Source organism: Pseudochaenichthys georgianus, unplaced genomic scaffold (assembly GCF_902827115.2).
Source record: "Pseudochaenichthys georgianus unplaced genomic scaffold, fPseGeo1.2 scaffold_611_arrow_ctg1, whole genome shotgun sequence".
NCBI lineage: Eukaryota > Metazoa > Chordata > Actinopteri > Perciformes > Channichthyidae > Pseudochaenichthys > Pseudochaenichthys georgianus.
The window spans coordinates 116,571-133,692 of record NW_027263169.1 but is presented as its reverse complement, the minus strand read 5'-3'; the positions used below and the strand labels follow the sequence as shown (position 1 = coordinate 133,692).

General features: G+C 47.3%; 1 protein-coding gene across 1 annotated transcript; it reads right to left on the bottom strand.

The window, feature by feature from the left end:
* Positions 1-1,032: 1,032 nt before the first annotated feature.
* On the bottom strand, positions 1,033-16,428 carry vcpip1 (valosin containing protein (p97)/p47 complex interacting protein 1; the record flags this gene model as incomplete). Its single annotated transcript, XM_034079423.2, has 6 exons — positions 14,124-16,428; positions 12,943-13,173; positions 11,043-11,442; positions 9,271-9,357; positions 8,010-8,312; positions 1,033-1,306 (listed from the first exon to the last, which is right to left on the bottom strand). Coding segments are annotated over exons 1-6 (3,281 nt in total), but the record flags the coding sequence as incomplete, so codon positions are not given.
* Between the last annotated feature and the right edge of the window lie 694 nt (positions 16,429-17,122).

Here is a 17,122-nt window from a genome sequence, read left to right as displayed (position 1 = left end):
GATGTAGAAGAGACATGAAGAAGAGGGGACACATGTTGATGTAGAAGAGACACGAAGAAGAGGGGACACATGTTGATGTAGAAGAGACACGAAGAAGAGGGGACACATGTTGATGTAGAAGAGACACGAAGAAGAGGGGACGCATGTTGATGTAGAAGAGGGGACACATGTTGATGTGGAAGAGACATGAAGAAGAGGGGACACATGGTGATGTAGAAGAGACACGAAGAAGAGGGGACACATGTTGATGTAGAAGAGACACGAAGAAGAGGGGACGCATGTTGATGGAGAAGAGGGGACACATGTTGATGTGGAAGAGACATGAAGAAGAGGGGACACATGGTGATGTAGAAGAGACACGAAGAAGAGGGGACACATGTTGATGTAGAAGAGACATGAAGAAGAGGGGACACATGGTGATGTAGAAGAGACACATGAAGAAGAGGGGACACATGTTGATGTAGAAGAGACATGAAGAAGAGGGGACACATGTTGATGTAGGAGAGACATGGAGAAGAGGGGACACATGTTGATGTGGAGGAGACGTGAGGAAGAGGGGACACATGTTGATGTAGAAGAGACATGAAGAAGAGGGGACACATGTTGATGTAGAAGAGACACGAAGAAGAGGGGACACATGTTGATGTAGAAGAGACATGAAGAAGAGGGGACACATGGTGATGTAGAAGAGGGGACACATGTTGATGTAGAAGAGACACGAAGAAGAGGGGACACATGTTGATGTAGAAGAGACATGAAGAAGAGGGGACACATGGTGATGTAGAAGAGGGGACACATGTTGATGTGGAGGAGACGTGAGGAAGAGGGGACACATGTTGATGTAGAAGAGACATGTAGAAGAGGGGACACATGGTGATGTAGAAGAGGGGACACATGTTGATGTGGAGGAGACGTGAGGAAGAGGGGACACATGTTGATGTAGAAGAGACATGAAGAAGAGGGGACACATGGTGATGTAGAAGAGGGGACACATGTTGATGTGGAGGAGACGTGAGGAAGAGATGCACCCACCTCGTGACGGTGCTGGCGGTCGTCCCCTCCCTCAGGTGCCGCTCCATGGAGGCCTGGATGCTGGACACCATGTCCTGCAGCTGGCGGCGCTGCTGCTCCATCAGACCCGGGTCGGGGCGCCCGCCCTCCTTCATCCTCACGAAGCCCGGCGCCATGCGCACCAGCTCTGGGATCTGGGACAAATCTGGAGCTCCTCGTGTCACGCTGGAGCTCAGGTCCACGCCACTGCTGTGCTGCCGCGTGATTGGACGGTGCTCCGGAGGGGAGGAGCTTCCTAGATAGATAGAAAGGAACAAACATGAGAACATAACACATCACACATCTATAACATCCATCTGTTTGCAACTCAAATATATCAATATTCCAATTACTGTATAATTCTGCACTTTCTTTTATTTCCCATTGTATCCGTTGTTACGGTGCGTCCACACGGCAGCGCGCGTTGAAGCTCGCCGGTGGGCGTGTCTGGCGTGCGACCAACAACCAATCACATTAATCTCCCGCCCCGGACACACAAGCACGCGGTTTGATTGGCTACAGCTTGTACTGGCATATGATTTGATTGGCTGGCGCTTCCGTTGAAGCTTGAAAAGTTGAACTTTTCTCAACTTTCGAAGCGAGCAAGATAAGAAGTACTTTATTGATCCATAAAAAACAAGGCAATAAGATAAATTAATACACTAGAAATAAACAATCCAAAATATTTTCTGAAATAGAATAAAATAGCATTAAAAAGTAAAAAAATAGACATGTGCAAAATATACATGTGGGAATACAAATGTCCAGTAACAAAATACAATGCAGGATACTATAAAGCATTATCACATGGCTTAGTTGAATACTCGATTCTGATTGGTCAATTCAGAACACGTGACACGCTGTTAATCCAGTAGTACAGACCGGAGGACTCATGGCCCGTTGTTAGGGACGCTCACATCTGCAGAAAGAAGTCCGGTCGATTGAACTGTATACAGTCTGAAAAGCAAACGGTTTGCTTGTCTTTCCGTTGTCTCCCGTCTGAGAGCAACATGGAGGATTTTAATATACATTTTAATGTATTTGGAGAACAGTCATTTGGATGAAGTGGCTGATGAGTCCCCAGCGAAGAAAAGAAAAAGACAAGAGAGACACGAAAACAGCGGAGAAGTAACGGGGCAGAAACCCTCCTTTTTACGCAGCGGTCCAGACACAGACATCAGACGGCGACACATGTTCAGTGTGCAGTTCCTCTGGCTTCAGGGCATCTAGATACTCTCCAAGGTCTGACCAGATGAAGTGTGCTACTTTTAAAGAGAGAGAGAGGTGCATGTGTAGAGCGAGCGTAGTTTCCGGAAGTAGCAGCAGAATAACAAGTGTGTGTGTGTGTGTGTGCGTGCGTGCGTGCGTGCGTGTGGACTAGCATTACTATACTTGTGGGGACCTAAATCTGTTTACATAGTCACGTGTGGGGACTCGCCTCCCTTATGGGGACAAATTGGAGGTCCCCATAAGGGGGGTCATTAGTTTTATGGTGAAGACTTGGTTAGGATAAGTCTGCAGGAAATGCATGTAAGTCAATGTAATGTCCCCTGAAGTGATGTATACATGGTGTGTGTGTGTGTGTGTGTGTGTGTGTGTGTGTGTGTGTGTGTGTGTGTGTGTGCGTGCGTGCGTGCGTGCGTGCTCAAAGACACTTAAAATATGATGCAATTTGAATTAAACAATGAAATAAAATACTGCAACTTTAGTAAAAAGTAGATAGTAGACAAACAATAATCAATAAAACAAATCCATTGTTTCCCATACGTCGATATTCATTTGTGGCAGGCCGCTACAAATGAATATCGTCCGCCTGTCTTTTATACTGATAACGAGTTCAAACAGGTGCCATTAATACAGTTAAGGGGTGGAGGACAGAGGAGGCTCTGAGAGAAGAAGGTACAGGTCTGTGAGAGCCAGACATCTTGTTTGTTTGGAGGAGACCAAATACTTACTTTACCAATTCATTCATTACAAATCCTACAACGTGATTTCCTGGATTCCTTCCCCCCGTTCTGTCTCTCAGAGTTGAAGTGTACCAGGATGAACATTACAGGCCTCTCATCTTTTTTGGTGCCTGACTAAATACTTTTTTGCCCCACTGTATATATATAAATTAGTGCTGTCAAAATTATCGCGTTAACGGCGGTAATTAATTTTTTGAATTAATTGCGTTAAAATATTTAAGCATTTAACGCATGTGCAGAATGGCCCGCCCCATACGAGCCCCCAGTGGCAGCGCCAGGGTATGGCTGGGGTAGGCTGCACCCATACCAAGAGATGGCTCAGCCCCATCATGAGACATGATTTTAAAGTAAGCAAAATAAAGTCTGCCAACTCGCGGAGTAAATTGCACCGACAGCAGTTAGTCAGACTGATTTCAGGAGCCACGGTTTGGAAAACTTGTGTCACGTAGTGATCGTCTTCTCAATAGAACATCTTTGATAACGGCGTGGTGTTGTTGCAGGAAGTCCCGACGGAGAATACTCTTGCTGTAGTACAGGGCAGAGCCATATAACAGTAATAATATGGCTCTGGCACAGGGGTGCACATAACTGGTACGCAGGGTATGTGCGTAATCTGAAATGCGTCCCGTCACTTGTGTCACAAAGCGCATTTGCGTACCGACGTACTTGTGAAGCTTTTCCAGAAGGCGGTTCGATCACCGGACGACAGAGTCGGTCTCCGTGAGCACAGACAGGCTGCTGTTAACGTCGGTCTGTACGACGGAACTGAGCCAAAACTACGCCAACCGGCTGCGGAGGGAGACTCCCCCCCTCACTGGAGAACTGCGCTAAAACAGCTGATCACAACGTTCACACTCTGTGGTCACGAAGTACTCCACTAGCCCCCCCCCTCTGTCGACTTTCCTGAAGTACTCCACTAGCCCCCCCCCCCCTCTGTCGACTTTCCTGAAGTACTCCACTAGCCCCCCCCCCTCTGTCGACTTTCCTGAAGTACTCCACTAGCCCCCCCCCCCGACTTTCTGAAGTACTCCACTAGCCCCCCCCCCGTCGACTTTCCTGAAGTACTCCACTAGCCCCCCCCCCCTGTCGACTTTCTGAAGTACTCCACTAGCCCCCCCCCCTCTGTCGACTTTCCTGAAGTACTCCACTAGCCCCCCCCTCTGTCGACTTTCCTGAAGTACTCCACTAGCCCCCCCCCCCTGTCGACTTTCCTGAAGTACTCCACTAGCCCCCCCCCTCTGTCGACTTTCCTGAAGTACTCCACTAGCCCCCCCCCCCTCTGTAGACTTTCCTGAAGTACTCCACTAGCCCCCCCCCCCCTGTCGACTTTCCTGAAGTACTCCACTAGCCCCCCCCCCTCTGTCGACTTTCCTGAAGTACTCCACTAGCCCCCCCCCCCTCTGTCGACTTTCCTGAAGTACTCCACTAGCCCCCCCCCCCTCTGTAGACTTTCCTGAAGTACTCCCCGTTGATAGAAATCAACACGTAATGAATTCAGACCCCACGGTGTGATGATTGATAGGTGTGTGGGCTGTCTTTCATTTTGACACGCAGAACAATGTTATAATAAACATAGATTCTGTGTTAAATGGATATATCCGCCTGCTTTCATTTATCTTTCCATTCCCAACAATATACATAAAGAAATGTCATATTTTGGACATAGTTCGAATGGAGATTAATCTGATTAATTTTAAGCTGTGATTAATCTGATTAAAAATTGTAATCGTTTGACAGCCCTAAAGGCCCTGACACACCAACCCGATGTTGGGAGTCAGAGGCTGTCGGGCATTCGCGGCGCCGTAGTCAGGTTGGTGTGTCCCGCACCGTCGACCGTGACACGCCTTATTTGGACTGCCCGACCCGATGCATGGCCGATTCAACATGTTGAATCGGCCATGCATCGGGTCTGGCAGTCGGACCAAATAATCACTCTGATTGGCTGTTCAGCTAGCAAATCAGTGCATGAGAAGCGAAGCGGAAGTGAGGGACGTAAACAAACGATTTAAGAAGGCACACACAGACTGCTATTCATTTTCATCTCATCATGGCGATCTGGAATGATGCAAACGAAGACCTGCTCATCACCTTGATCCAGGAGAGGCCAGCTCTGTATGATATTACGGAGAAAAGATACTCTTCTTCTTCTCTGTCTTCCGGTTGTTGCCTCTTTTGAATGACGAATACACACTACCGCCGCCTGCTGGTAAGGAGAGTTATTGCCACTCACGCACTGAAGTCGGTGCGGTGTGTTCCCGTGCGACACATGGCCAAAACGCAGGAGAACACGGCCAGGCAACAGCCGACTTCAGCGTCGGCTAGTCCTCTGGTGACTGCTTGGTGTGTCAGGGCCTATATATATATATATATATATATATATATACATACATATATATATATATATATATATATATATATATATATGCCGTTAATAACTGTGTAATATATACCTGGCTGCTAAATCCTCAGAACTGTTACAGGATGTAGAACTCTCTGAAGAACCAGCACCTTACCGTGGTAGAGAGGTTTGTGTGCCCTGAAGAACCTGGGGGCTGCGTTGTCTGGAACCTGGTGTTCCTGGTAGGGTCTCCCATGGGGGCCAGACCCGAGATTGGTTCAAAAGACCTCATGAAAGAAAAACCAAGAAGTGAGGATACCCGGCCCGGAGGAAGCCCGGGGTCCCCTTTCTGGAGCCAGGCCCAGAAGGAGGACTCGTCGGCGAGCGTCTGGTGGCCGGGCTTGCCACGGAGCCCGGCCGGGCCCAGCCCGAAAAGGCAACGTGGGCAACACCTCCGCTTCTCCGTCCCGCGGGCCCACCACCTACGGGAAACAGCGATGGGGTCGGGTGCGCTGCCAGAAGGGTGGCAGTGAAAGCGGAGGGTCTCGACGGACCAGACCCGGGCGGCAGAAGCTGGCTTTGGGGACGTGGACCGTCACCTCTCTGGGGGGGAAGGAGCCGGAGCTTGTGCGGGAGGTGGAGCGGTACCAGTTGGATCTGGTTGGGCTCACCTCTACGCACAGCGTCGGCTCTGGAACCTTCCTTCTGGATAGGGGTTGGACTCTATTCTTCTCCGGAGTTGCTCAAGGTGTGAGGCGCCGGGCGGGTGTGGGGATACTCACAAGTCCCCGGTTAGGTGCTTCGTTGTTGGAGTTTACCCCAGTGGACGAGAGGGTCGCCTCCCTACGCCTGCGGGTTATGGGGGGGGACACTCTGACTGTAGTGTGGGCTTATGCACCCAACAGCAGTTCAGAGTATTCAGCCTTCTTGGAGACCCTGGAAAGAGTCCTGTATGGGGCTCCTGAAGGGGAATGATGGAGACACTTGGAGGGGCGTGATTGGGAGGAACGGCCCCCCTGATCTGAACCGGAGTGGTGGTTTGTTACTGGACTTCTGTGCTAGTCATGGATTGGCCATAACATACACCATGTTCGAACATAAGGATGCTCATAAGTGTACGTGGTACCAGAGCACCCTAGGCAGAAGGTCCATGATCGATTTCGTTATCGTATCATCGGACCTGAGGCCGTATGTTTTGGACACTCGGGTAAAGAGAGGGGCGGAGAACTGATCACCATCTGGTGGTGAGTTGGGTCGAGTGGCGGGGGAAGCCTCTGGATAGACCTGGTAAGCCCAAACGTGTAGTTCGGGTGAACTGGGAACGTCTGGAGGAGGCCCAAGTTCAGGAGGCCTTCAACTCACACCTCCGGCGGAGCTTTTCGGGCATTCCTGTGGAGGTTGGGGACATTGAACCAGAGTGGTCGGTGTTCAAAGCCTCTATTGCCGAAGCCGCGGCGGGGAGCTGTGGTCTCAAGGTCCTAGGTGCCTCAAGGTAACCCTCGAACCTCCTGGTGGACACCGGTGGTCAGGGAAGCCGTCCGACTGAAGAAGGAGGCCTTCAGGGATTTGTTATCCCGGGGGACTCCCGAGGCAGTTGCAAGGTACCGGCAGGCCGAAGGGCAGCAGCCTCATCCGTGGCCGAGGCAAAGCAGCGGGTGTGGGAGAAGTTCGGAGAAGACATGGAGAAGGACTTTCGGGCGGCACCAAAGTTGTTCTGGAAAACTGTCCGACACCTCAGGAGGGGGAAGCAGGGGACCATCCAAGCTGTGTACAGTAAGGATGGGACGTTGACCTCAACTGATGGAGTGTTGGGACGTTGGAAGGAACACTTTGAGGAACTCATGAACCCGACAACTCCGCCCTCTATGTTAGAGGCAGAGCTGGAGTATGACGGGGGATCAACGCCAATCTCCCGGGGGGAGGTCACTGAGGTCGTCAAACAACTCCACAGTGGCAAAGCCCCGGGGGTGGATGAGATCCGCCCGGAGATGCTGAAGGCTCTGGGTGTTGAGGGACTGTCATGGTTGACACGTCTCATCAACGTTGCGTGGAAGTCGGAAACAGTACCGAAGGAGTGGCAGACCGGGGTGGTGGTTCCCCTTTTCAAAAAGGGGGATCAGAGGGTGTGTGCCAATTACAGAGGCATCACACTACTCAGCCTCCCCGGGAAAGTTTACTCCAAGGTACTCGAAAGGAGGGTCAGGCCGATTGTCGAACCTCAGATTGAGGAGGAACAATGCGGATTCCGTCCTGGTCGTGGAACGACGGATCAGCTTTTTACTCTCGCAAGGATCCTGGAGGGGGCCTGGGAGTACGCTTATCCGGTCTACATGTGTTTTGTAGACTTGGAGGACAGAGACCGGGGAAATCACCTCTCTGTGGCCCCTCCAAGACCCCCAAAGGACGGACTAGAGACCTCTAGTCAGGCCGATTGTCGAACCTAGCTATGGGTACTTTTTACTGAAGTACATTTCAAAGCCTCTTTACTTTCATTTGAGTAAAGAAGTTTAGTCAGTACTTCTACTTTTTAAACACGAGTATCTGTACTTCTACTTGAGTAAATGTGGGTACTTTTTGTATATATCTGAGACCTGTAATATATTGATGAAGAACAGTATAATAGGGGACCTTTAAGTGCAGTAATGAAGAGTTACCTAGAGAGTGGCCTCTCCCCTGGAAAGCGTTGAGGCTCTGAAACGACTCTTTTTTCCGCACCACGCCTCCTCCTCCGAGCCTCAGCACGCCGGACGCCTCGCTGCTCTCTCTGTTGCCCCCGGAGGCCTCGGAGCGCACCTGCAGCTGCAGCAGCGCCTCCTTCACCTGCTCCTCCACCTCCGGGCTCACGGGGAAGTGCCCGGCCGCGTCCACGCAGAGATCCAGACGCTCCGCCGCCGCGTTGAACACGAAGGTCTTCCCCGTCAGGTGAGGCAGCGAGCAGTGCTTCCCGTCCAGCAGGCCTGAGGACACACAGGAGGGGCTTCTTAAGGATCATAGACCAACAGAGACAGGTCAGTCTGAAGAATCAGCGTGAAGCCAAAATGCAATTCCCCAAAACCGCCTTTCCCTAACGCTCAAAGACGCTTTTATTTCCACAGACATCACATCAAGAGGACATGCATGGAGATGCACCTGTTGCACATCAGGGTTAATCCTGCACGCCCTCCCAGGACACCAACAAGACATACCATTTCTTGATGCTATCGATTTTCATATTGTGCAAACATCAACACATTATCGCTCCCCCTCCTCAACGAAATGATCGCGCAATGCCTGAACCATTATGTGAGTAAGAACCAGTGCTTTCTGAAAAGTCACAATGTTGGGATTTTGAGAAAAAGTCAAACATTTTAGAAAAAAGTCAGAATTCTGAGGAAAAAAGTCAGGTTTTTTTCAGATTTTGATAAAAAGTCACACATTTTTAAAAAAAATCCGAATTTTTAAAAAAAAGTCAGAATTTTGTGAAAAAGTCAGAATTTTGAGAGAAAAATCCAATTTTGAGAAAAAAATCCAATTTCGGAGAAAAAATCCAATTGTTGAGAAAAAAATCCAATGTTGAGAAAAAAATCCAATTTGAGGGGGAAAAAAATCCAATTTTTTTTAAAAGTCAGGATTTTGTTATATTTTGAGGAAAAAAGTCAGAATTTGAGATTTTTAGAAAAAGTGCTTCTCAAAGACGCTTTTACGGAGGGTTAGATTTTTAATGATAGGGGTTGACTGGGGTTTTTATAGCGCTTTTCCTAATGCTCAAAGACGCTTTACATAAAATCAGAACAGAAACAAAACAAAGAAAACTACTAATAAATAAATTATAAACAGCAGTCAAAAGGCGGAGATAAACGCTTTGTAATGTCACGCGTCCGCGCTCCAGATGTTTCCAAGTCCTTTATAAAGTCGTAGTTCTTTGTGCGGACGTACCCATGTCCTTCTTCACGATGTTGTAGAAGACGCCGCCCTGCTGGAATAAGTGCGGCAGCTTCTTAGCGTACGACCAGACGTCTTCACCTGAAACACAGACAGAGAAAGAGTGTGTGAAGATATTAAATAACTAACCCCCCTCACATCTGGCCGTTTGACACATTCAAGACCCTCCTCAAGACGCACCTGTTCAGGTCAGCCTGCTCACCATCCTGTTTCCCCTGAATCACCTGTCTCGATCATTCTACTTTGACTGTCTGCTCCATGATCACCTGCTTATCATTATTTAACCTCTGATAGTATTTAACATGTTGTACCGTGTCCTTGGGTCTGCATCTGAAATGTGTTTTTCACTTTGTTAAGTATCTAAAGCTTTATTGAAACACTACTACTACTTCCCAGTATTTGCTTTCTTTCAAAACACCAAAACATTCCCATTTTAACCAACGAAAGTCAAATGTGGTCTTTAATTGGAAAACAAAAAATAGAATTTGGAAATAACCATTCCATTAAGTGGTGCCTACATGCATAGGGACATGGCTGGGGCACCGGTTCAAGCCCCAGAAAGACCAAGTGCTACCGAGGTGTCCCTGAGCAAGGCACCGTCTCTCACTGCTCCTACCACTAGAGGGTCAAATGGTATTCTGAATTATTTTGGCTAAATATCCATTCACAAATGTCGATTCCCTCAAAATATCTGCAGTATTTATTGGTTTTCTTAGTGTCATTAAAACTATATATCTATTAAATGTTGTAAAACGAATAAAGCCCAACAATTTAACGCTTTTCTGCGCACCTTAATCTAGGGCTGCTCGATTATGGCAAAAATCATAATCTCGATTATTTCGGTCATTCATTTATATCACGATGATCCATTTACTTTGAAAACATCAATTTATTGGAGGAACATTTTTTGAACAGTATGTTTTTAACAGTTGATTAGCCTGATTTTTAAGTATAACTCAACTGGAAAAAAAAATTTATAAAAAAAAAAAAAAATTTATAAAAAATAATCGTTATATTTCGATTGCGTTGTTTTCGTAATCGTTGCAAGCCATAATCGTAATTGCGATTAAAATACGATTAATTGAGCATCCCTACCTTAATCCCAGAGTGTGTTTTGTTTCTGACTTCATCAGTCTTTTCAGCACACGATGGGAAACCTTCAACTTTTTCAAAATATTTTATACTTTTTGAAATATTCAGCTTTTTAAACTCTTTTTTTAACATGGAAGTCAATGGGAGGAACCTTCAAATCCTCTTCTCCTACACCAATGCTTCTCCTTCCACATTCAGCTAGAGACTTCATTCCAACTTTAAAACGGTCACAAGACCTTCAGCTATGAAACTTACTTTGATATCTTTTACACTTTTTGAGATATTGAAACCCTGCACAGACGTAGGAAAACCTCTTCAACAATGAAAGATAAATATAATTAAGCAAAGAAATGAAACAAGATGCCTCTTGAGGGCATGAAGAGACAAAGACGTTCAACATGTCTCCATTAAGGCCCATTGTAAATTCAGCCTGATCTTTCCTCACAGCAGCAGCCGCATTATTGACCCGAAAGTGCACAAAAAGCACACTCAGACGCTCGCCAGGGTCCTGAGACGCTTCACGCGTTGACATTTTACCGATATCTGCTACGGTTCTTCCACAAAATGTTCAAATGTAAGAGGTGTATCTCTCATTCGGACCAATGGAAAGGCTCTCCTCTCACAGATCACTGCACATCACCATGGAAACACACACACACACCTTGGTCTCTTACCCATCAAGGTGGCGAGGAGGCAGAGGGAGGACATCTCCAGGTCGATGCTCTCCTGCAGCTCCCGGCCGCTCGATGTCTCCTCGCTCCTCTTCTCAGAGTGCAGCACAGAGTGAGAGCTGGGGGGAGTCACCGCGGGGGGTCCCTGCTCCTCCTCCAGCACCTTCAGGATCTCCACCGTCACTCTGTCTCCGTGCTGCAGCGCCACCGGCTCGTTCTCCTCTCCGTCCCGCGGGCGGAGCAGCTCTTTAGGCGGGAAACCGTATCGGATGCACTGCTGTTGAGACGGAGGCACGTTGAACTGCGTGGAGATCCTCCTCTGCAGCTCGGAGAAGGTGGTGACGGCGTGGAGCGTCAACATCGCCTGCCGGCCGTCGCTCGTCGTCACGCGGATCTTCTTCTCCTTCATCGGATATTTGAGGGGAAATTAGAGGGAACATAAAAGTACATTTAGAGTCAAATGAGAGCAAATTGAGTAACATTTGAGTATTCTTATTCTCCTTATTCAGAACCAGGCTTATCAGCAGGCAGGTTGACACGTACGAGGAATGTGGAGTCGTGGAGCATGCAGGGCCACCCCCCCTACAGCATGCAGGGCCACCCCCCCTACAGCATGCAGGGCCACCCCCCCCTACAGCATGCAGGGCCACCCCCCCCTACAGCATGCAGGGCCACCCCCCCTACAGCATGCAGGGGCCACCCCCCCCTACGCATGCAGGGCCACCCCCCTACAGCATGCAGGGCCACCCCCCCTACAGCATGCAGGGCCACCCCCCTCTACAGCATGCAGGGCCACCCCCCCCTACAGCATGCAGGGCCACCCCCCCTACAGCATGCAGGGCCCCCCCCCCCTACAGCATGCAGGGCCACCCCCCCCTACAGCATGCAGGGCCACCCCCCCCTACAGCATGCAGGGCCACCCCCCCTACAGCATGCAGGGCCACCCCCCCCTACAGCATGCAGGGCCACCCCCCCTACAGCATGCAGGGCCACCCCCCCTACAGCATGCAGGGCCACCCCCCCCTACAGCATGCAGGGCCACCCCCCCCTACAGCATGCAGGGCCACCCCCCCTACAGCATGCAGGGCCACCCCCCCCTACAGCATGCAGGGCCACCCCCCCTACAGCATGCAGGGCCACCCCCCCTACAGGCCGATCATCATCATTTTAAGTAATTTCTTATTTTAATGTTACTTTAACTGGATATCGTTTCATTTGTATCTTTAATTGTGTTTAATAAAGGTCCATCTTATCTTATCTCTTTTCTGCACGGGGGTTTTATGAATCTGTTATTCCTGTTGTCTTCTCATTAAGTGTTATCACATCACGTGTCACTTGTTCGACACTTTTATCCAAAGCGACTCACAGACTCAAGACTGTGGACAATCGCCCAGGGACACAACGACATGCTTTCCGCCTCGCTCATGAGAGTAACGGCTCGTACGGTCTCGCCTACTGATTTTAATTTAAGCAGCCAGATCGTCGATTCCAAATGATTGAGTGTAAAGTTCGCCTGTCTGGCCGTCGTAATCGGGCTCTTTGAAGATCGGAGAATCCACGGTTTACAAACATTTCTGATCGGCGTGGCAAAAACTTCACAATGTGTATCGACAGCTTTGTTTCCCCCAAAAGTGGGCGGGGCCTTACTTTTCGCCCGAAGTGACCTAGGTGTTACTCTCAAGTATTATCTATTCAAGATTTCTTATGTATAGTTTATAATAATTCCTGGTTCAGTTTATCAAGTTTTTAAATGAGACGTATTTTCTTCAACCGTTTTAGATCGAACTTTAACCTGTTTTAAATTAATACACGGTTTGATTCGAGCTTTATTTAATTCTCTACTTTACCTTAGAGAACTATTTTAATTACATAAAAGGATATAGTAAAATATGGCAGTATTTACATTGGAGGAGGGGGAGGAGGATGTTTTGGTGGGGGTGGCGGGCGCTGAAGAAGAGGAGGATGTTTCTGGAGATCCAGTAGGTGATGAAGAACGACGGTTCCCCTTCTGCTCCTGCTTCAGCTTGTCTGTCCGGCGCCTCTGCGTGACGAAGGCCTGATCGCTGATGCTCTGCTGGAGGCTGCGCTCCGCTCGGCTCATCGTCAGCTCCTCCTTGTGCAGCGTCTTTGATTTCTGGAGAAAATAGAGGAAAATTAGAAGAAAATTAGAGTAAAATTATAGTAAAATTATAGTAAAATTAGATTAAAATTATAGTAAAATTAGTGTAAAATTATAGTAAAATTAGAGTAAAATTAGATTAAAATTAGATTAAAATTATAGTAAAATTAGTGTAAAATTAGAGTAAAATTTGAGTAAAATTAGATTAAAATTATAGTAAAATTAGAGTAAAATTAGAGTAAAATTAGAGTAAAATTAGTGTACAATTAGAGTAAATTAGATTAAAATTAGAGTAAAATTAGTGTAAAATTAGAGTAAAATTTGAGTAAAATTAGATTAAAATTAGAGTAAAATTAGAGTAAATTAGATTAAAATTTGATTAAAATTAGAGTAAAATTTGATTAAAATTAGAGTAAAATTAGAGTAAAATTAGATTAAAATTTGATTAAAATTAGAGTAAAATTAGATTAAAATTAGAGTAAAATAACATTAAAATAAGATTAAAACTAGAGTAAGATTAGAGTAAAACTAGAGTAAAATTATATTAAAATTAGAGTAAAATAACATTAAAATAAGATTAAAACTAGAGTAAGATTAGAGTAAAATTAGAGTAAAATTAGATTAAAATTAGAGTAAAATTAGAGTAAAATTAGATTAAAATTAGATTAAAATTAGAGTAAAATTAGATTAAAATTAGAGTAAAATAACATTAAAATAAGATTAAAATTAGAGTAAGATTAGAGTAAAACTAGAGTAAAATTATATTAAAATTAGAGTAAAATAACATTAAAATAAGATTAAAACTAGAGTAAGATTAGAGTAAAATTAGAGTAAAATTAGATTAAAATTAGAGTAAAATTAGATTAAAATAAGAGTAAGATTAGAGTAAAATTAGAGTAAGATTAGGTTAACATAAGTGTAGAATTAGATTAAAATTAGAGGAAGATTTGAGTAAAACTAGATGCCTGGCCGGTCAGGATGATCTTCGTTGGCGGCTGTTGGTCCATAGCGTCGGTGAGGCGCTGGTCGTGAGCTCCGTCGATGGACACCGGGTTGTACTCGTCCGGGTTCTTCTTGGCGGTGTGATGCAGGATGGTGTTGACCACCTTCTGCACCAATGTCTCGCTGCCAAACTCCCCCGGGAAGTGTTTGGTGACGAGTTTCATGGCCACGTCGTACACGTTGCTGTTCAGCGTCGCCTCGACCTCGTACTGGAACCAGTAAACCGTCTCTCTGACCACGCGACCGCCCCACTCCAGCGTGATGGGGAAAGCCTCGGGGAGATTATCGTACTCTTTGGACTCCCAGAAGTGTTTGAAACCGCATCCGCATTTCCCTCCGTCGGATCGAGTGTTGGTTCGATCCCCGTCCAGGTAAACCACCGCCCCGTCGCCGTGGATGTGACGCACCGACGTACCGTGACACCAATTGCACGTATTCAAGGAACTCATTTTATAATCGGGGATGAGCACGTCTTTCTGGGGGTCGTAGGAGCAGACCACGTTGTTGAGCGGGAAGCTGTAATTCTTATCGGGACGCAGTTGACCGTGAGTGGATTTGGCGAGATTGTAAAGTTTCCCGCCTGGAAGAAGCCACTCCGGGGGGACGTGGAGTTCGGACAAGGCGCCGCAGATCAAACATCGATGCAAACGGTTCTCCATCACGGACCGTTTCGCCGCCTCCGTCACCTCCTCGGGTTGGATGCCTATCACGCCCGTGCGCCGGTACACGTACTGGTGAACGTCGGCCACGAGTGACGGGTGGATGCTGTGTTTCTCCATGAACACTTCCTCCATGGCGTTCACCAGGCGCATCAAGTATTTATCTTGAAGACTACGATCTCCTCCGATCGTACAGCTGCCGTCCGGCTCCAGTTCGATGTATTTCCTGATGAGATCCTGAGGGACGCCCCACGCTTTGGGAAGCAAACGAGCCGGCAGTCGGGGCAGAACCGTGTTTTTTATCCCCACCAGAGGGATGTAATGGTTTCTCCCAGAGCTGCTCCAGGCGATACAGATGGGTTTGTTGAGCTTCTCGTCTTTCCCCCTGCACTTCTCCTCGGCCATTAACCCGGGTAGAAAGGTGGCAGAATAATCCCCGGAGCTCCTCATCCCACTCAGGGAGTCCAGCAGGATTATGGGTCGGTGCAGAACGTTGGCTAACCCGAAAATGTGGATGTTTCTCAGCCCGAGCGGCACTCCTTCCGGCGGGATGAACATCGGGTCGCACTCGTTGATGATATCTTCCCACTCTGCGGCGTCGATGAAATCCTGAAAAAGCGCCTTGTAGCGGTCCAGGTTCTGCTTGAAGTTCTGCTTCAGGTTCTCCCTCAGAGCGTGCCAGAACAGTTCTCTTCCCACCAGCGCTCGGGACACGGCGTGGACCAGACAGTGCCCGTCTCCATCCACATGGACCGGGATCAAACACTCCATGCTGCCATTGGCCTTCTTCACCTCCTCCAGAGTGTCATGGAGGTAAACTAAGCTCCCAGATCTGTCTTTTCCATAACCCATAGTGGACACATGTTCTGGTTCTATGAGAAACGCTCTGTCGCCCAGCAGGGAGCAGTCAAACATCTCGCCTTGGTTCATTTCCTGCAGCAATTTGGCTCTTCCGGTTTGTTTATCCATGCCGTAACGGGTCAACACCGGGGAAAGTAGCTTACAGTGGTAGTTAGAGAGCCCCATCACCTTCACCAGCTCGGAGCCTTTCTTCGGGGCCCCCGTGACCCCCAACAGGGCGTTTCTGAGCAGGTTGTGGAGCACCAGGTCCGGGTCCGTTACCTCCTCCACGCGCAGCAGGTGTTTCTGCTCGTGCCGCTGGCCGCATTCCGTGCATTCGATGCTCGCGGAGCCCGAGGGGAAGAAGAGCCGCGCGCCGCACCTGGGGTCCGGGCACGAGCCGGAGAGGATCCGCCGGTCCTTCTTCTTGTTGCTCTGGAGCAGGGACATGTCGGTAAGGATGGGGACGTGGAGGGGAGAGAAAGCTTCAGTGGATCAGGAGCTTCATGATGAGAGACGAGAGAAACCCAGAACAACACCACAACAACACGGAAGCGGCTGGGTTCTTCCTTTTCCGTTGCTATAACTACGTCATGACGCTAGGCTGTGGGAGTTGTAGTTTTGTTACGTAAACACACAGACTATTTTCACAGAATATTTACAGAAGTGAATCAAAATAATCGCTTCTTCACTTTTGTTATACTCACTATCATTGAAAACATTTTTTAAAAACACTTAGAGACTGATAGATGATAGAAATCACGAACGGTAGAATTTAATTGACTACATTTACCAGAATGCAACACGCTGCGGAGACGCTTGGTTGTGTCGGGAAGTCACCAGAACATTTGTTTTTTCGTTTTGTTCGTTATTTATGTATTTAATGTATTTTGTATTAATCTATGTCTCTACCCCAGATGTCCAATTGTTTGTATAAGATATGATGATATGATGTTCTTATGTGTTCTTGAATAAATAAAGGAACAAAAAGTCAACACGGAAGCGGCAGTATTTTTCTTCTCCCTTTACCGGTGCTATCTACGTCATGACGCTAGACTGTGGGAGTTGTAGTTGTGTTACGTAAACACACAGACTATTATTACAGAATATTTACTGATGTGAATCAAAATAACCACTCCTTCACTCTTCGTATAGACACTATCATTGAAAACAAGAGGTAAAAATAATTTTTAAAACACTTAGAGACTGTTAGATGATAGAAATCACCAATGTTCGAGTTTAATTTACTACATTTACCAGAATGCAACACGCTGCGGAGACGCTTGGTTGTGTGGAGAAGTCACCAGAACAGTTTTTTTTCGTTTTGTTCGTTATTTATTTATTTAATGTATTTTGTATTAATCTATGTCTCTACCCCAGATGTCCACTTGTTTGTATATAACACATATTATGTTCTTATGTGTTCTTAAGTAAATAAAGGAACATCACGGAAGCGGCTGTTT